The sequence below is a fragment of the Pteronotus mesoamericanus genome, unplaced genomic scaffold, assembly GCF_021234165.1.
Source record: "Pteronotus mesoamericanus isolate MK-2021 breed Mesoamerican mustached bat unplaced genomic scaffold, CSHL_Meso_final contig_73, whole genome shotgun sequence".
Classification (NCBI taxonomy): domain Eukaryota; kingdom Metazoa; phylum Chordata; class Mammalia; order Chiroptera; family Mormoopidae; genus Pteronotus; species Pteronotus mesoamericanus.
Genome location: NW_026555245.1, coordinates 16154776 through 16169852, shown reverse-complemented (window position 1 = coordinate 16169852; position 15077 = coordinate 16154776). Strand labels below are relative to the sequence as shown.

The window sequence follows — 15077 nt, the reverse complement described above, 5'->3', positions numbered from 1 at the left end:
TGCGCTGGCTCTTAACCTGGGGAAAAAAATCTATTATAGTAGATTTGCATTTTACATAAAACAACACGTTCAAGGCATAAGAATCCTTCCAAGGGAAGGAAATGTTATTAGCGAAAAATCGTTTCATGAAGTCGAATCATCTTTTCTTTTTTTTAAAATTGCTCTAAATATGTCTTATAACTTACCAAAAACAGGTTAGGATTATATTAGGATTTTTTTTTCTTTTGATAAGATGGGGATTCTATGTTCTACAAGGTGATGCCTAGTAAGGCTCAAGGTGAGGTGGACACAGAATGTAACCTTAGCCACGTGCTCTGGGCTGCTCCTCTTTTTTTCTGCATTCTGGGTACTTCCTAGGTAACCTTCCTGCTCACACTCGCGCCTACCCTGGTGCTCGGACAGCACGCGGGCCTTACTTACCCAGCCCTCTTCCCCGCCCCCTTGCCGGCGGCAGGGCCCTAGCGCGGTGTCCGCGCCAGGAAGCCTGACTTAGCTCTGCTTAGTCCTTCCCCGAAGCCCTGCGGCTTAGAGTTTTCCCACCAAGTCACCTATAGCCCCTCCTCCGGCCATGCCCCCTCCTGGGGGTGGAGTGGGGAAAGTTTAAAGCCGGGCTCCCTTCGCAGTGAATGTTGCCAGGGTCCCGCTCTTGGCTGAACCAGAAAAGGGCGAGGGTCTCAGCGCTTTCCCTGCGCTGCTGTCCAGCCCCAGCTCGGCGGGTGGGGAGACGACTCCTAGGTTGTCAGCGCTAGCTTCAATGCGCGTGGTCTGCGGTGTCCCTCCTAGTCCCAGGGACCTATTTTTAAAAAAATGGGGCTGGGCATCTTTCCTGCACCCCCAGGAGCGGGCGCGGACTCGGTTATGAGCCAAAGGTTGCTGCAGCCTGGCGGCCACAGTGCAGGGCACGCGTGGATGTATGTGGGTGAGAGTAGGGGTGCGCCATGGATCGCCCGGAGGCGGACTTGCCGGGTGGCAGGTGTGAGCGGCCGGCGGGTGCCGGGGCAGCCGGTCCAGCGGCGGCGGCGGAGGCAGCGGAGGCCGCGGCAGCAGCAAGTGGTTGGGCTGTGCACATTTCCTTCCCTCCCCCCTGTCTACGGAGCCCGCCCGCGGTGCCCAGTGCGTGGCGCCCGAGGTCCCGCTTGGCGTCCCCTCCCTGCCGCCCTTGGCCGCTCCCTTACCCGCCCATACATGTCCCTGCCCGTGGTGCTCCCGGGCTCCTGCTGCCCGGTGGCTGGGCTCTCGGGCGGGCAGCAGGCCGGGGGCCCGGGCGCCGCGGCCACAGCGGCCCAGGAGCCGCCGCTGCCCCCGCTGCGGCCGCGCTGGCCCCGGGCCGCGCTGCAGCCCCCTCTGCGGCCTCGCTGCTCGGCCACCGCCGCCGGGGTGCTGGGCGCGCCGCCCGCGCTCTCCTCCCGCCGGGCCGCCGCCGTGGCCGCTGCCGCCCCGAGCTCCGCGGGGCTGCCCGCTCGTCCGTTGCTGTCGCTCGGGCTGCTACAGCTGATCCTGGGGTGCTGCATGGTGGCACTCAGCTTCGGGGCGCTATCGCTGAGCAGCTCCCCTCAGGTGAAGAACGCGTGCCCGTTCTGGGCTGGCTCCTCGGTGAGTACCTTGCAGTTCCCGCTTGTCTCCGCAGGGCACCCCCCTCCAGGGAACCACGGGCTCTAGCGGGTCCTCTCCAGAACTGGGCGTCCGGGGCTGCAGGTGGGGACCACAGCCCCTCAGGCCAGATGAAGTTTTTGCAAAAAAAAAAAGCTCCAAGAGAATGGAGTTGAGGGGTGAGTTGGGTTGCACCTGGACGGTGTCTAGTTCTCGCAAGCTAAAGGATTTTGTTGTCCCTGTCAAAGTAATAGAATAAAACAGGTTCCCAGCTCTTTGGGAGATTGGAAGGATGGGGATGGGTGGCAGGAAAGTGGGAGCAATGATTAATCTTTTGATCATTAAGTGTTTATTTCACTGACAACGTCCGTTCGAGGAGGGCAGGGATTTTGTTGTTTTGTTCACTGATGTAAACAGTGCTTGGCACATAGTAGGTGGATATGTAGGTGAAGTGACAGCTTGACTGAGGCACGTCATTTATTCTCTTCCCCCTTAAGACATGACAAATGTGAAATGTCTCTGAAGATGAGTGCGAAAGTAATGAAAGGGTGTGTGTAAACTCGTGCTTGTACCTGGTCATTAAAGGAGGGCTCTCAGCCCCCACTGGGCTCTTGGAGCCACACAGGCTGCTGTGCAGAACTTACTTCTCCAGAGCCTGAACCATCTTTTTGCACGAGCTTGCCAAAGCCCCAGGAGCTGGGACAGTGAGCTGGAGATGTCTGCCTCCTCGGTGGGGAAAGGTGAATCTGGGGCAATGGTACCTGGCCTTAAGCGTGTGTGGACGCTGGGTGGCTACTCTTCCTAACCTCAGCAATTTCACAGCTTTCTAGGCATCCAAACTCTTGAGGTTTGCTTGAGGCTGGGAGACTTGGAAATGCGTCTTCATGGAAAGATTGTGGAAGATGAATATTTTCAAGTTAATGACCTTTTTATGAACTAACTAAATCTAAAAGGCTGGCAGTGCCTTTAGTTTTCACGAGGATCTGTAATGAACATACGTTCTACATGCACAAAAATTGTCCTTTTGCGGGTCCTCACATACCCAGGTTCAAGACCATATTCTAAGAAAATAGGGAGAACTCACTGAACCCAAAGTAATTGTTTGATAAGAACATTAAGTACCTGGAGGCTGGACTGACATTTTATACTTAAACTGATGCCAGTTTCCTCTCCTTTGAAATACTTTTATGCTGGAGAATCTTAGTGTGGTACAACCCATGCTCTGGTTACTGGGGTTCACAGTCTGTGTACCAGGTAAAAAGAATCCTATGCTCTTAGCCCTGCTCTTGAGCTCTCCTGCTGGCCTCCCTGACTGTTTAAAACTCCAGGAGGAGGGGTGTTTCTGACTGGGTACGAACTAGATCCATTTTGCTTTTTAGTCCACTTGCCAGACTAAATTCAGCCAAATGGTGGGTGCATTTTATTTCTCTAAATACCGTGGGCCAGAAATGGAACTTGTGTACATTTTTAGGGACTTTCTTTTTAAAAAAATTAGTAGTAGTAGTATTTAAAGATTTATTTATTTATTTTTTAGAGAGAGGGGAAGAGAGGGAGAAAGAGAGGGAGAGAAACATCCATGTGTGATTGCCTCTTGCGCACTCCCTATGGGGGACCTGGCCTGCAACCCAGGCGTTCGCCCTGACTGGGGATCGAACCAGAGTCCCTTTGGTTCACAGGCCGGTGCTCAAACCACTGAGCCACACCAGCCAGGGCCATTTTTAGGGATTTTCTCTTGGTGAAATCATAATCTCTTGTATTCTCAAAGATAGTTAGTTTAGGATTATTGAAAATTATTTTTTTCCCTGCTAAAATTAAAACCCGAAATCAGGTGTACAATTGTGAATTTTTCCAGATGTAAATGCACTTAGATGTCTCTCAAGCCACAGCTGGAGTTGATGAAGTGTGAAAGAAAGAGAAAGAAAGAGAGAAAGAAAGAAAGAAAGAAAGAAAGAAAGAAAGAAAGAAAGAAAGAAAGAAAGAAAGAAAGAAAGAGAGAAAGAAAGACATCACCCAGAAGACGAAGGCCCTTCCCTGGGCCTGCTGGCTGGGTGTGTCCTTGTTTCCAGGACTCAGGAAACCAGATCAGGGAAAGAATCAGTTATTTGGAAATAAGTTCTTTTCTATAGGGACATTTTCTGCCCCTTGTTCCCAGCTCTATATGCAAACTTGCAACTGTTTTTTGTTCTTATTTTTTGTGGCCTGTTTCTGAGGTTGACCTCAGAATTTGCAAAGTGGCAGAACCAACAGAATCTGCATCTCTGAAACCACTCAGTAGGATTTGAGGATGGCATTAGGCACCATGACTCTCTAGGTATTTTAGGAAAAAGTCTCATCAGTAGCATAGTTTTTGAATTTATGTATGTGAGAAAGGTATTTTTTTAAAAACTCTGGACTGTGAAAAATTTTACCTTTGTTCAAACACTGTCCAACGAACCTTCATCTGTCCTCACCCAGATCCAACAATTGTTTCGTCTGCACTTCTTCCTGGATTTGCTGCTGGGCCTGTGTGTTCTGGTAACTGCGGGAGGGGGGGTGTTCCAGGCAGGGGAGGGATTCTCTCCATCGTGCTTCCCAGTCCGTTAATCAGATTAGCTTCCTATTTATTTTGAAGCAAATATCAGACATCGCGTTATTTCATCTGTAAATATTTTGATATGTGTATATTAAAAAAAAAGAAAAAGAAAATAGAGAGATGGCATAGAAGTGACCAGGAAGCCTTAAGAACCACTCTCCACTTTTAATCTTTTATTATGAAATTTTACAATCTCAGCAAATATAGAGAGAATAGTATAACAAACCTTTGTTTACCCATCGCCCGGCTTCAGAGGCTGCCCACTCATGCCCACTTTATACTCACACCTTTCCCCCCCTTAATGCCTACTGGGTTATTTTAAGTTAAATCCCACTTAAAATGTCAGCCATTACATACTTACGCATGTATTTCTGAAAGAAAGGATTTTAATAGTTAAAGTAAAGGGGTAGTTATACTATAATTTTAAAGAGAGCTGAACTAAGGTTTTTTAGAAAAAAGCTTAAAAATCATGATTTGAAGGCTGTAGAAATTTTTATTAAACAGGTAACAGCTTTATTGAGCTGTAATTCACATTCCTTAGAATTCCTCCTCTTGAAGTGTGCAATTCAGTGATTTTTAGTAAATTCATAGACTTGTGCATCATTACAATCAATTTTAGAAAATTTTCATCACCCCCAAAAGAAACCCTGTACCCATTAGCAGTCATTCCTCATTTCCCCTGGTCCTCTTATCCCTAGACAACCACTGACTAATAATTTTTCTATCTCTATGGATGTTATTCTGGACATTTGATATAAAGGGAATCATATAACATGTGATTCTTTGTGACTGGCTTCTTTTGCTTAGTCTAATGCTTTCAAGGTTCATCTATGTTGTGACATGCGTCAGTACTTCTTTCCCATTTATTGCCAAATGAGATTCTACTGTATGGATAGACCACGTTTTATTTATCACTCAGAAGTTTTATGGGCCTGTGAAACTTGCCTATTGAGTGGTAGTGCCAACTTAAGTCTAAGGTTACTTCAAACCCATGTAGGAACGCAGTAGAAGGATATCCTCATATTTCAAGCTTTGGCTGACTATTATGTGTCTTAATCTGCTATGTCAACTCAATAGGCAAATCTTTTAGCTTCAGTAAAAATTTTGCTTGTGTATTTGATACGAAATTAATCACGGTACAAATATATTAATTTGAAAGGACTATTTTGTTAAACATGATAAAGTTCAGGAGTATTTGTTCCATGTATACCTCTGAAAGTGTTCTCACCTTAATCCTGAGATTTTGAGGCTTCCTTCATTTGTCTGAACCTTGAATGTATATTTTATCTCTTTTAATATATATTTAAGAACTGACAGGCCTGCTAAAGACTTTTAAAAAAAATAATTTCAGCAAGTTGAAGGAAGTGTTTTTCATGTAATAATTTTTAAAAAAGATTCTATTTATTTATTTTTAGAGAGAGGGGAAGGGAGAGAGAGAGAGACAGGGAGAGAAACACCAACTTGCAAGAGATTCATTGATCGGTTATCTCTTGCCTCTCGCACGCCCCCAACTGGGGACCTGCCACCCAGGGATGAGCCCTGACTGGGAATTGAACCTGTGATATTTTGCTTCACAGGCTGGCACCCCATCCACTGAGCCACACCAGCTAGGGTTAATGTAGGTATTGTTTTTGAGCACCCTCTGATCATTTCATTTCTTCCTCGTATCCTTGGTTAATGACTTAATCAATTATTATTACCAAACTTTATGAAGCTAAGAGACTAGCCACTTGTAAAAACAACCTGAAGATCTCGATATCCATGTTCAAGCCATGCTGTCCTGGCTCCTGATTTGGGGAAGCATTTAGTTAACATTCGATTCCACTGGGATTACTGGAGACCCAAGCTACCACACTGTGTTAATGAAAGAGTAATAATAGTTGCATTGGTTTGCGTCTCCTGCTTCAGAAAACAAAATTCCTGACTCTGGTGACGTATATGATCCTTGGGAGATATTTTAGGCAAGTGGTAAGGAGTTGGTTATTCGTTTTGGTCCCGTGGGAGCCCTAATTCCCTTTATTATCTGCATATATTCATGTCTCTCTGCTTGAAGTCACTGAGCTGCATGCATGGTCACCTGTTCCTTGAGTGCATGATTCTTTGGCAGGATTCCAGGTCCTTATAATGAAACAGACATTGGTGAACTTTTAAAAAAGTTGCAAGGACAAAACATAAAATGAAAAAACGAACAGCCCAAAGGAGAAACTAATGCAAAAAATCTGACGTCTTTAACAGTTAAACAACAGTAAATACATTTTTTCAATCATAAGCATCAAGTAAAATTTTAATATTTAAGTAGCATTTTAAATATAATGTTTGTGATGAGTTTCATTGATTTCTTTGGTCCTTTATTTTACATGACAGCAGTTAACGTTTGTAAGTTTTTGAGCAAGTCATTGAGTTTCTTATCCTCAGTTACTCATCTGTGAAATGGGTGAGATGATGTTTGCTTTAAAATTGATCAGGTGAGGGTATGATTAGAGAACATTTAGGACAGTGCTTCCTTGCTGGGCCCTGGGACCAGGCATGGCACGTACTAGAAACTTTATCAAGGTTTTTTACACATCAAGGGAATGTTTTACTTTATTTTTTATAGAATTTATTGGGTTGGCTTTGGTTAGTAAAATCATATAGGTTTCAGATGTGCAATTCTATAATATATCATCTGCATGTTGTATAGTGTGTTTACCACCCCAAGGCAGTATTTTATTAAAGTAAGGTGAACAGGCCAGTTTTTTGGGGACATTCTGGTAATCATCACGTGTACATTAGAAATATCCTGTTGCCCACTTCCTTAATTTTTTTAATGAGTCATGCAGGACAGATAGGGAAGAATGATAGGTTCACACACACACATTTTGAAAAATTGCCAGTGTAAAAGCAATAGGACGAGGTAGGTGATTAAGCAGTTTGATTATTGTGTGCTTATTTGCGAGGTAAATAAACATGGGATATTAACAACATGGCTCTTTTTATCTCTATGTTTAGATACAGCAACTTTTGACAAACAATCCTGACCATTTTTGCCCTAAGCCATGCTAATGGATTGACAAATGAGAATAAAAGAGTAGAATTATATGCTCCTCATGTTAATGATTTGATTTTTAAGCTGAAACACTGAAGCACATTGACCATATGTGGTAGGTAACAATGATTCCTGCTTGGAGTATCTCAATCCTTCTTTGCAATATCGAGAGAGAGAGAGAGAGAGAGAGAGAGAGAGAGAGAGAGAGAGAGAGAGAAGAGAGAGAAGGCCTCTGCTTTTTCCTAAAAGCTATGAGTAATGGATTACAAGTGAGTAAAACCAAAATTGTAATAAATCTCATTATGATAATACAGAGATAACCTGGATTAGAAAATAGGTTCTTGCCCGCTCATTCAGAGCAAGTTGCATCTTGCACTGGGTGGAAAGCATGCTGATACAGTTGCTTTTTGCTGTTGATGTTACAAGCACAAGGGGAAAAATGTGTTTAGGCTTCCATGGTCATCTTTGAGCAAGTTTGTCTTCTAATTTTGACCATTCATTTATTAGTCCACCATCCTTTTGTTTATTCATTAACTCTCGCCATAATGAACTGAGTGCCTTGAAGAGCCTTTAGCAGTATTTGAATGCTACTGTTCACAGATCCAAGACCTCATGAGATTGCCATTGAGTGTAAAACAATTAAAGAGGTCATAGAAGCATTGGGTAATGGGTGGCATGAGTGGCCGTTGTTAAGGGACCTTCTTGACTCCTTTTTGTGGCTCCCGATCCTGCTGTCACTGCGGGAGGTAAAGGCAAAGCCTACTATGACTTCTTCTTTTGAAAAACAAAAGTGAAACATATTTATTGTAGAAATGGTGGGAAATTCAGAAAGGAAAGGGAAGAGAGAATTTAAAACACCCATAATCCCAGTGGAAACATCTTTAATATGTTTCTTTCCAGTCTCTTTACATTTTTAATTATAGTTGGTATACAATATTATATTAGTTTCAGGTGTGCAATATAGCGATTTGACATTTTTATACAATACCTTGTGATCACCCCACTAGTTCTAGTAATCATCTGTCACCGTGTGAATTTACCACAACATATCAACCATATTTCCCTTTGCCTTTCCTCCCTTTCCCCCTCTGGTAACCATCCGTTTGGTCTGTGTTTTTATAAGTCTATTTTTGTTTTGTTTTATTTGTTCTTTTGTTTTTAAGATTCCACATATAAGTGAAACCATATGATATCTGTCTTTCTCTATTTGACTTATTTCACTTAGCGTAATTCCATATAGGCCCATCCATGTTGTTGCAGATGGAAAGATTTCATTCTTTTTTATGGCCAATTAATATTTTGTTATTATATATGTACCACATCTTCTTCTTTTGTTTTTAATAAGATTTTATTTGAGCCAAACTGACAACGTATGCCAGGGAGCAAGATCTCAAATGCTCCCTGTGCCACATCTGCATCCACACGTGGATGGACGTCTCGGCTGCGCCCATACCTTGGCTATTGTAAATGCTGCAGTGAACATCGGCAGGCAGGGAGCTTTTCAAACTAGTGTTTTCATTTTCTTCGTGTAAATACCCAGAAGTGGAATTGCTGGGTTGTATGGTATCTCTATTTTACGTTTTTTGAGGGGTATCCATGCTGTTCTCTTCAGTGTCTGCATCAGTTTTTTCTGCCCCTTCTTTTCTCCCGTCCGCAACCCCTCTCCTCATTCACGAATTCCACCCCTCCCCCAGATGAAATGTGAGCATCCATTCCCTAAGTCTTGAGCTCTTAAAAGATTCATCCCCAACTGCGGCGCTCCTGTGCTCCATCCCAGCCCTGCTTCCTCTGTTCACTCTCTGCACTTCACAGGGTCCCTCCAAATGTCTTAGGTTTTAATTGGGCTTGAAGAGTGGGGACAATTGAGCAGAAGTCAGTATGTGCCTTTGTTGCAGGGTTCAGGACTGAGGTGGATGTAACTACAGTTCCCACGTCCAACTTGAATGCATGCCGTTCTTTAAAGCGTCCCTGTAAAGAAGGGTGGTTTACAAAAATCCCACTGGGATTTAACATGGGTGCAAGTCGAGTCTATAACTCAGTCCCAATGTGAACGCCATCTTTAAATACTTTGTCTTCCTACCCATGAACGGGAAGTTTGTCTTAATTTATTTTGGGTCTTTATTTAAGAATAACTACATTTAAGGTCTTCTTATTATCTAATAAGCTTATATTTCTCCCTATTGAGGTCTTAAGTATCTTTTTCATATGTGTTTTATATTATCCTATTTCTTATTTGTCAAATACATTTTGTACAAATTTTTTAAAATTGTGTTTTAAATTTAGTTTGTTGCTGCTTGTATGTGCAAGCTTCCTCATCCAAAAAAAAGAAATAAAGGTGGCTTAGTCTTTTTGTCCCAGGGATCCTTCATTTGAAATGACAATCATATCTGTCATGATACACACACACACACACACACACACACACACATATTTATTTATTTATTTGTTTGTTTATTTATATCTTTTTCTCCCTTTAAACTTAGCAAACTACTCCTGGGAGTTTATCCAACAGAAATAAAGTGCTCTGTTTTTAAGGATATATGTTCATGGATGTTTACTGCAGCATTGTTTTTGAGGGCAAAAAACTGAAAATAGAGTGGATGCTTATGACTTTGGAAATAACTGAACACATTAGGTGCAGCCATACAAAGGAATATTACATGGCCATTAAATGAAATGGATGAGAGCCATTCCTGTGAACATGAAGACATTTCCATGAAGTATTTATTGAGAGAGAAAAAGAGGGAAAAAACGTACCTTTTATGATCCATTTTTTTGGTAAAAATTGCACCCCTGTGCCTTCATATATATACACATACCCATGTGTGTCTAGTTAAGAATTTAGAGAAAAACGTGTACATGTATAAAATATGTAAATATGCTAAATCGGTAACGTGAAGGAGGGTGAGGCGATGTGGCTTGTTGGGGGTGGGAAGTGCGGTTTAAGGCGCATCACTATTTGTGTGGGCTTTTACGGACTGGGCTGGACATCTCACTCTGATAATACTGTTTTAATGGAAAAAATGTGTCCTAAAAAGCTGAACCACAGGGTTCTATATTAATGGAGACCAGCAGCATAAATATCAAATACTAACTGATTATTCAAATCATATTTATATTTCAGTGAAGTGGGCAGTTTGTGTTTCCCTCAAGGGCAGCCCTATTTTTCAGTTGTGTTTTCACAGAAATGATTGCATTTTTCTCAGCAAAGTCCAGTTGGCAGCGGAGTGGGCAGGCAGGGAGCCAGGGGTGCATGTGGACACACACACACATGTGTGCACAGGGACTTAAGCATGCAGCACCCATGCAAGCGTGTGCACCCACGATCTATGGGGTGGAGCTGGTGTGGATCACAGTTTCGTTTCTGAGGAATCACTGCTATCACAGCGGGGTAAATAAACCTTTGAGTTAGAAGAGACCCATACATGGCTTTCTTCACTCACTTTATTTTTAAGGAAACAAGAGCGAGGACCAAGAAAGTGAAGTGACTAGGCCAAGGTCATGCAGTTATTTAGAAGGCAAGTGGGAAACGGGGACCCCAAGGTCTCATGGATACCAAGCCCCAATTTGTAAAGTAGATGCAGCCCATACCCTCTAGACAAGCAGCAAAATGCCCTGTGTGTCTCCAGGCAGAAGCCCTTTAGAGTGAGGAAATGCCCTATTGAATTTGAGATGATTGCCCGGATATAGTGCCTGGGGGGCAGACATCTGACAGTAGGTGTGAACCTGGATGGGATACAAAGAAATTGCCGCTTTTCTGCCCATATGCAGTTTTTGGTCCTTGATACTAGAGGGTAGGCTTGACCTCTGCTGGTTTGATGTTGTGAAATGACTTACTCTCAGTCAGCAAGTAGAGAATGGAGAATATTGTAAGCAGGCCTGTGAGCTTTGAATTTGAAATAACACTGCCAAATCTTTACTGATTTGTAGTCAATAAATAGTAATTGTTGTGAATGGTGCATTTGAGTGATTTTGGTAAAAAGTGCACTTGAAAGAAAATCCCCATGACTGCATTTGGCTGATGTACTTTATTACGCAAAGGTAAATGTGCTCAAATGACATCAGAATGTCCCTGGGCTGAATAATTACTTAGATTATTCTTTCCTAACCGCTTAGTGAACTATATTGTTCAAAGGGCTGAGGTTGGTTTCCAATTTATATTTTTGCAAAATGCCTGCTCCTCTTTACCGAGGATTTTAGTTTGTTATTTATTGAAATGTCATTTTGAAACATAAGATCTTTCTCACTGTAGTCCCTCCTTTTTTGTGCAATACATGCTCAGGAACACTTAATAGTTGCCAATCACGTGTTAGGCACTGTGCTAGGAACTGGGGATTCAGAGAGACAAGATAGGAATTCACAGTTAGTGGGCAAGACAGAGATTCAATACGGAGTTTCTGGAGGGAAAGTTATATGTAGAGGGCTTCCAGGAGTGTAGGCTGGTGGGATCAGTGCAGGCTTCTCAAAGGAGGCAAGTCTTAGTTGGGGTCTTGTAGGATGCATAGGAGTTCTCTGGCAGCTCAGAGGGGAGTTGGGAGGAAAGGACACTGCAGCGAAGAGAAGCACAAAGCGCCAGAATGTCTAGACTCTAGAGCCTGGCCCGTCTGAGGAATGATAGATGTGCCTGTAGGGAAGGTGTGTGGTGGGAGGGGCAGGGGTCCATGGAAACCAGGTTTGAGAAGTAGGCAGGGGAAGATCCAGAGGGCCTTGTTTACTATTTTGAGGAGTTAGCGTGTTCTGGAAAGATGAGTACCCACCTAAGGAAAGGAGGGTTGTGCACCTTATGGGGCTGACTCTGGCAACAGATTAGGAGCTACTGGGGTCAGGGTGCCTGGATCAGAAATAGTGATTCCTTCACTAACCAGAGGATAGATTAATTTTTGTTTGCATACTCTTAATTGACCGTAAACAAAAACATATACAGGTAATAAGAAAGCTTAGGAGCCTTGGACGTGAAGGATAGTCTAAAGTAGTCTACCAGAGCTCATGTAATCAGCAGGAATATTAATATTTGAGTTAGAGGCTTTGAAATATCAGCACTTAAAAAAAAAAACCACATACTTTAGAGACTGGGGATTAGCTTATTAGAGTTGGTGCCTTTTCTAGATTTGTGATATTGTTTATCTTTGTAGGTGATACTCTCTGGAATCATAGGATTAACAACTTGGAAACGGCCTATGATACTCCTGGTATGTACTATAAATTTTTACTTTTTATAAAATGTGCTATTTATGAAGTCTGTTCAATAAACCATTGAAGAAATGCTAAAGTTTCCTTGTTCATTAAAAAAAAGAAGTTAACCATGGACAATAGAACAACTCTGATGTTCTCATAACTGTAAAGTAAGATGATAATTTTGCCAGTTTTCTGATGGACTTTAAGTTTCTTATATACCCCGTGATAAATATGTGCTTTTCGTTTCAGGATTAGACCTATCGTAAAGATATAATTATGAAAAAAAAATTGACTCTGGACATTTTTTTAACGGATACGAAAGTGGAGGGAATACTAGAATGAACCCCTGTGTCAGCCACCCCGCCTTAATAGTCACACGTTGACTCACAGCCAGTCCTGCTCAGCCTGGCCCTCAGCCGCGCTCCCTGCCCTCCGTGCTCTCTCTGCCTTCATATTCTTTGAAGCAAATCTCAGTAGGAATCATGATTACATAGTTTTTTATTGTTATAATGCTTTGATTGGGCAGCCTCAGAATTTTGTTATTCAGATGTTCTATATTTTCTCTTTATCACACAAGTATTATATTTTATGGTAATACAGACATATATGGGTGACTTAAATTTCCTTTATTGATATAAAATACACATAATAGAAAATTAATCCTTCTTAAATGTATAATTCATTGGCATTTAGTGCATTCCCAATGTTCATCCTTTGTTTTTATTTGCTATGTCCTTCTGATTAAGGAGTACTATAAAAAATAGACCGTTTTCAATGAAGTTGCCAATGTTCAAGGTTGAAGGAGAGGATATATGATATTCAACTTGATGTATGCCTTAAAAATTTTTTTCTGTATAACATTTTATTTTTGACTTTTCTCCCATTTTGAAATAGGGTTAAATAATTTTCTCACTTTTTTATTTATAGACTCAACAGTTTATCTTGAACAGACCAGTGTTTACCAGGTGGTAGGTAATAAATAAAAAACTGGTTAAATTCTTAAATATTAGGAGAGGACGCACATTGTAGAATACAGGCAGAAAAATGGGTTCTGAGACTCTGTTGATGATCTTGAAAAATTAAGGAGTTTTCAGGACCACAAGACAATTTAGGCACCACTTTGCCAATCCATCAGTTATTGCATTTAGTAAAACTATGCCAATATTTCTGGAGGGAGTAAATTATTAATGCAGCATTTTAATATATTAGCAGGATGGGAGAAAAGCAGGCTTTGGATGGTTCTATTGTGCATGTTATGAGTGCCTGAGGCTTGTTTTACAATAACTCTCTAGGTTTACAGTCTCTGCAAAAGAATTTTGGATAGTGTTCAATGTTTATACTAACAATTGATTATAAGAGTCATCTTTTTCCATTGGGTCAATATTGAAATGCTCAGAAATACAAACCCCAAGTATTTAAATTAAATTAAAATCAGAAAATCTTTAATGCTATTTATACTTTGAAAATTCCAAATGGTGAAGAGACTATGAGTGTGTGTGCTATACAGATATTAAGAAATTCCTTCTTTTGAGATATTAATTTCTTTAACGTTGTTTTCTTTTGGAAAGATGCCCTATAATTTTATTATATGAGTCTCAAGCAACTTTAAATGAAAATGACATTAATAAAAGTGTATCTTTACTACATTAAAAAAAAGCTCATTTCTCATCTTCATTGGTAAGTATATGCACTTGGTCACAAAGTTGCGACCAGTTTGCATATCCTGTGTTGTGCTCTGCTTTCTCTGTTTAATATTAAACTATTAATGTGAGTGAATATTGTTTTCGCATATAAGGAGTCCACAATGCCTATCATTTAAAATTGCTAGGTAGCATTCTGTCATTTCTGTATTACCACCTGTTGGTTATGTAGAGATTGTTTTGAAATGTTAATTAACACTAATTTATAAAGAAGATAAGTTAATTGACAGGAATAATACAAGGGAAAACTTTCTGAGGCTATCCATAGATCATTTGAGCCTTAGTATCATAAATGGAAAAATCCTCAGTCCACATGAATCTTAATAGCATATCATTATAACTTGTGCCAAATGCTTTTGTATTATGCTAAAAAATGAAAAAATCTCTAAGGTAATGAAAGAAACTGGACATACGAGTCAGACACTCCTAGTCTGAGTCCTCGCTCATCCTCTGAAGGCGTGTAACTGTGCAGACCACTTACTCTGTCTGAGTCTAGTTTTCTATTCTGAATAGATAGGATAATCTCGTGATACCAAGGGGTGGCTCTACCACCATTCTCCTCTTTAGCGGATACTTGACCTTTTTTTTGCCCATACCCACCCATTCCTGAGTGTAGGGAATGCACCAACTGATAATTTTTGGAGGGTGGGTAGGAGGCCGTGCTCCATGAGAGAAGCCAGTGGGTACTGCGTCTGTGTCCTCATAGACCCAGGCTTGGCGGGGCGGAGTCCCATCCCATCTCTGCTTCATGCCCCACACTCTGCCCCAGGAGCACCTTCTGACTCTAGTACAGCCAGACCGTGCCACATAAACCTGGGACTTTCCTCTTCTAGCTGTTTGCTTGGCTGGCTTCTTCTCTTCTGGGGCTCAGCTCAGCAGTCACTTCATGAAAGAGACCTTCCCCGACCACCCTGGTTACAGTGTCTCCTGCCCCTCACCATGTCCCAGCACTGAATACTGGCCTCGCAGCCTGTAACGGGCCTGCCTGCATGCTCTTCTAGTGGTTGTGGTTGTG

General features: G+C 41.9%; 1 protein-coding gene across 3 annotated transcripts in view; it reads left to right on the top strand.

The window, feature by feature from the left end:
* The first annotated feature begins 1123 nt into the window (after nucleotides 1-1123).
* The window catches only part of ENTREP1 (endosomal transmembrane epsin interactor 1), a 48238-nt gene continuing 34284 nt past the window's right edge, over nucleotides 1124-15077 (top strand). For 2 of the 3 annotated variants that reach the window (XM_054583042.1, XM_054583043.1), the window contains exons 1-2: nucleotides 1124-1593; nucleotides 12320-12376. In XM_054583042.1, coding sequence (XP_054439017.1) covers nucleotides 1186-1593; nucleotides 12320-12376 — 465 coding nt within the window. In that variant the 5' untranslated portion in view covers nucleotides 1124-1185. The remainder of the gene's footprint in view (nucleotides 1594-12319; nucleotides 12377-15077) is intronic. The other variant, XM_054583041.1, reaches the window with a different exon arrangement.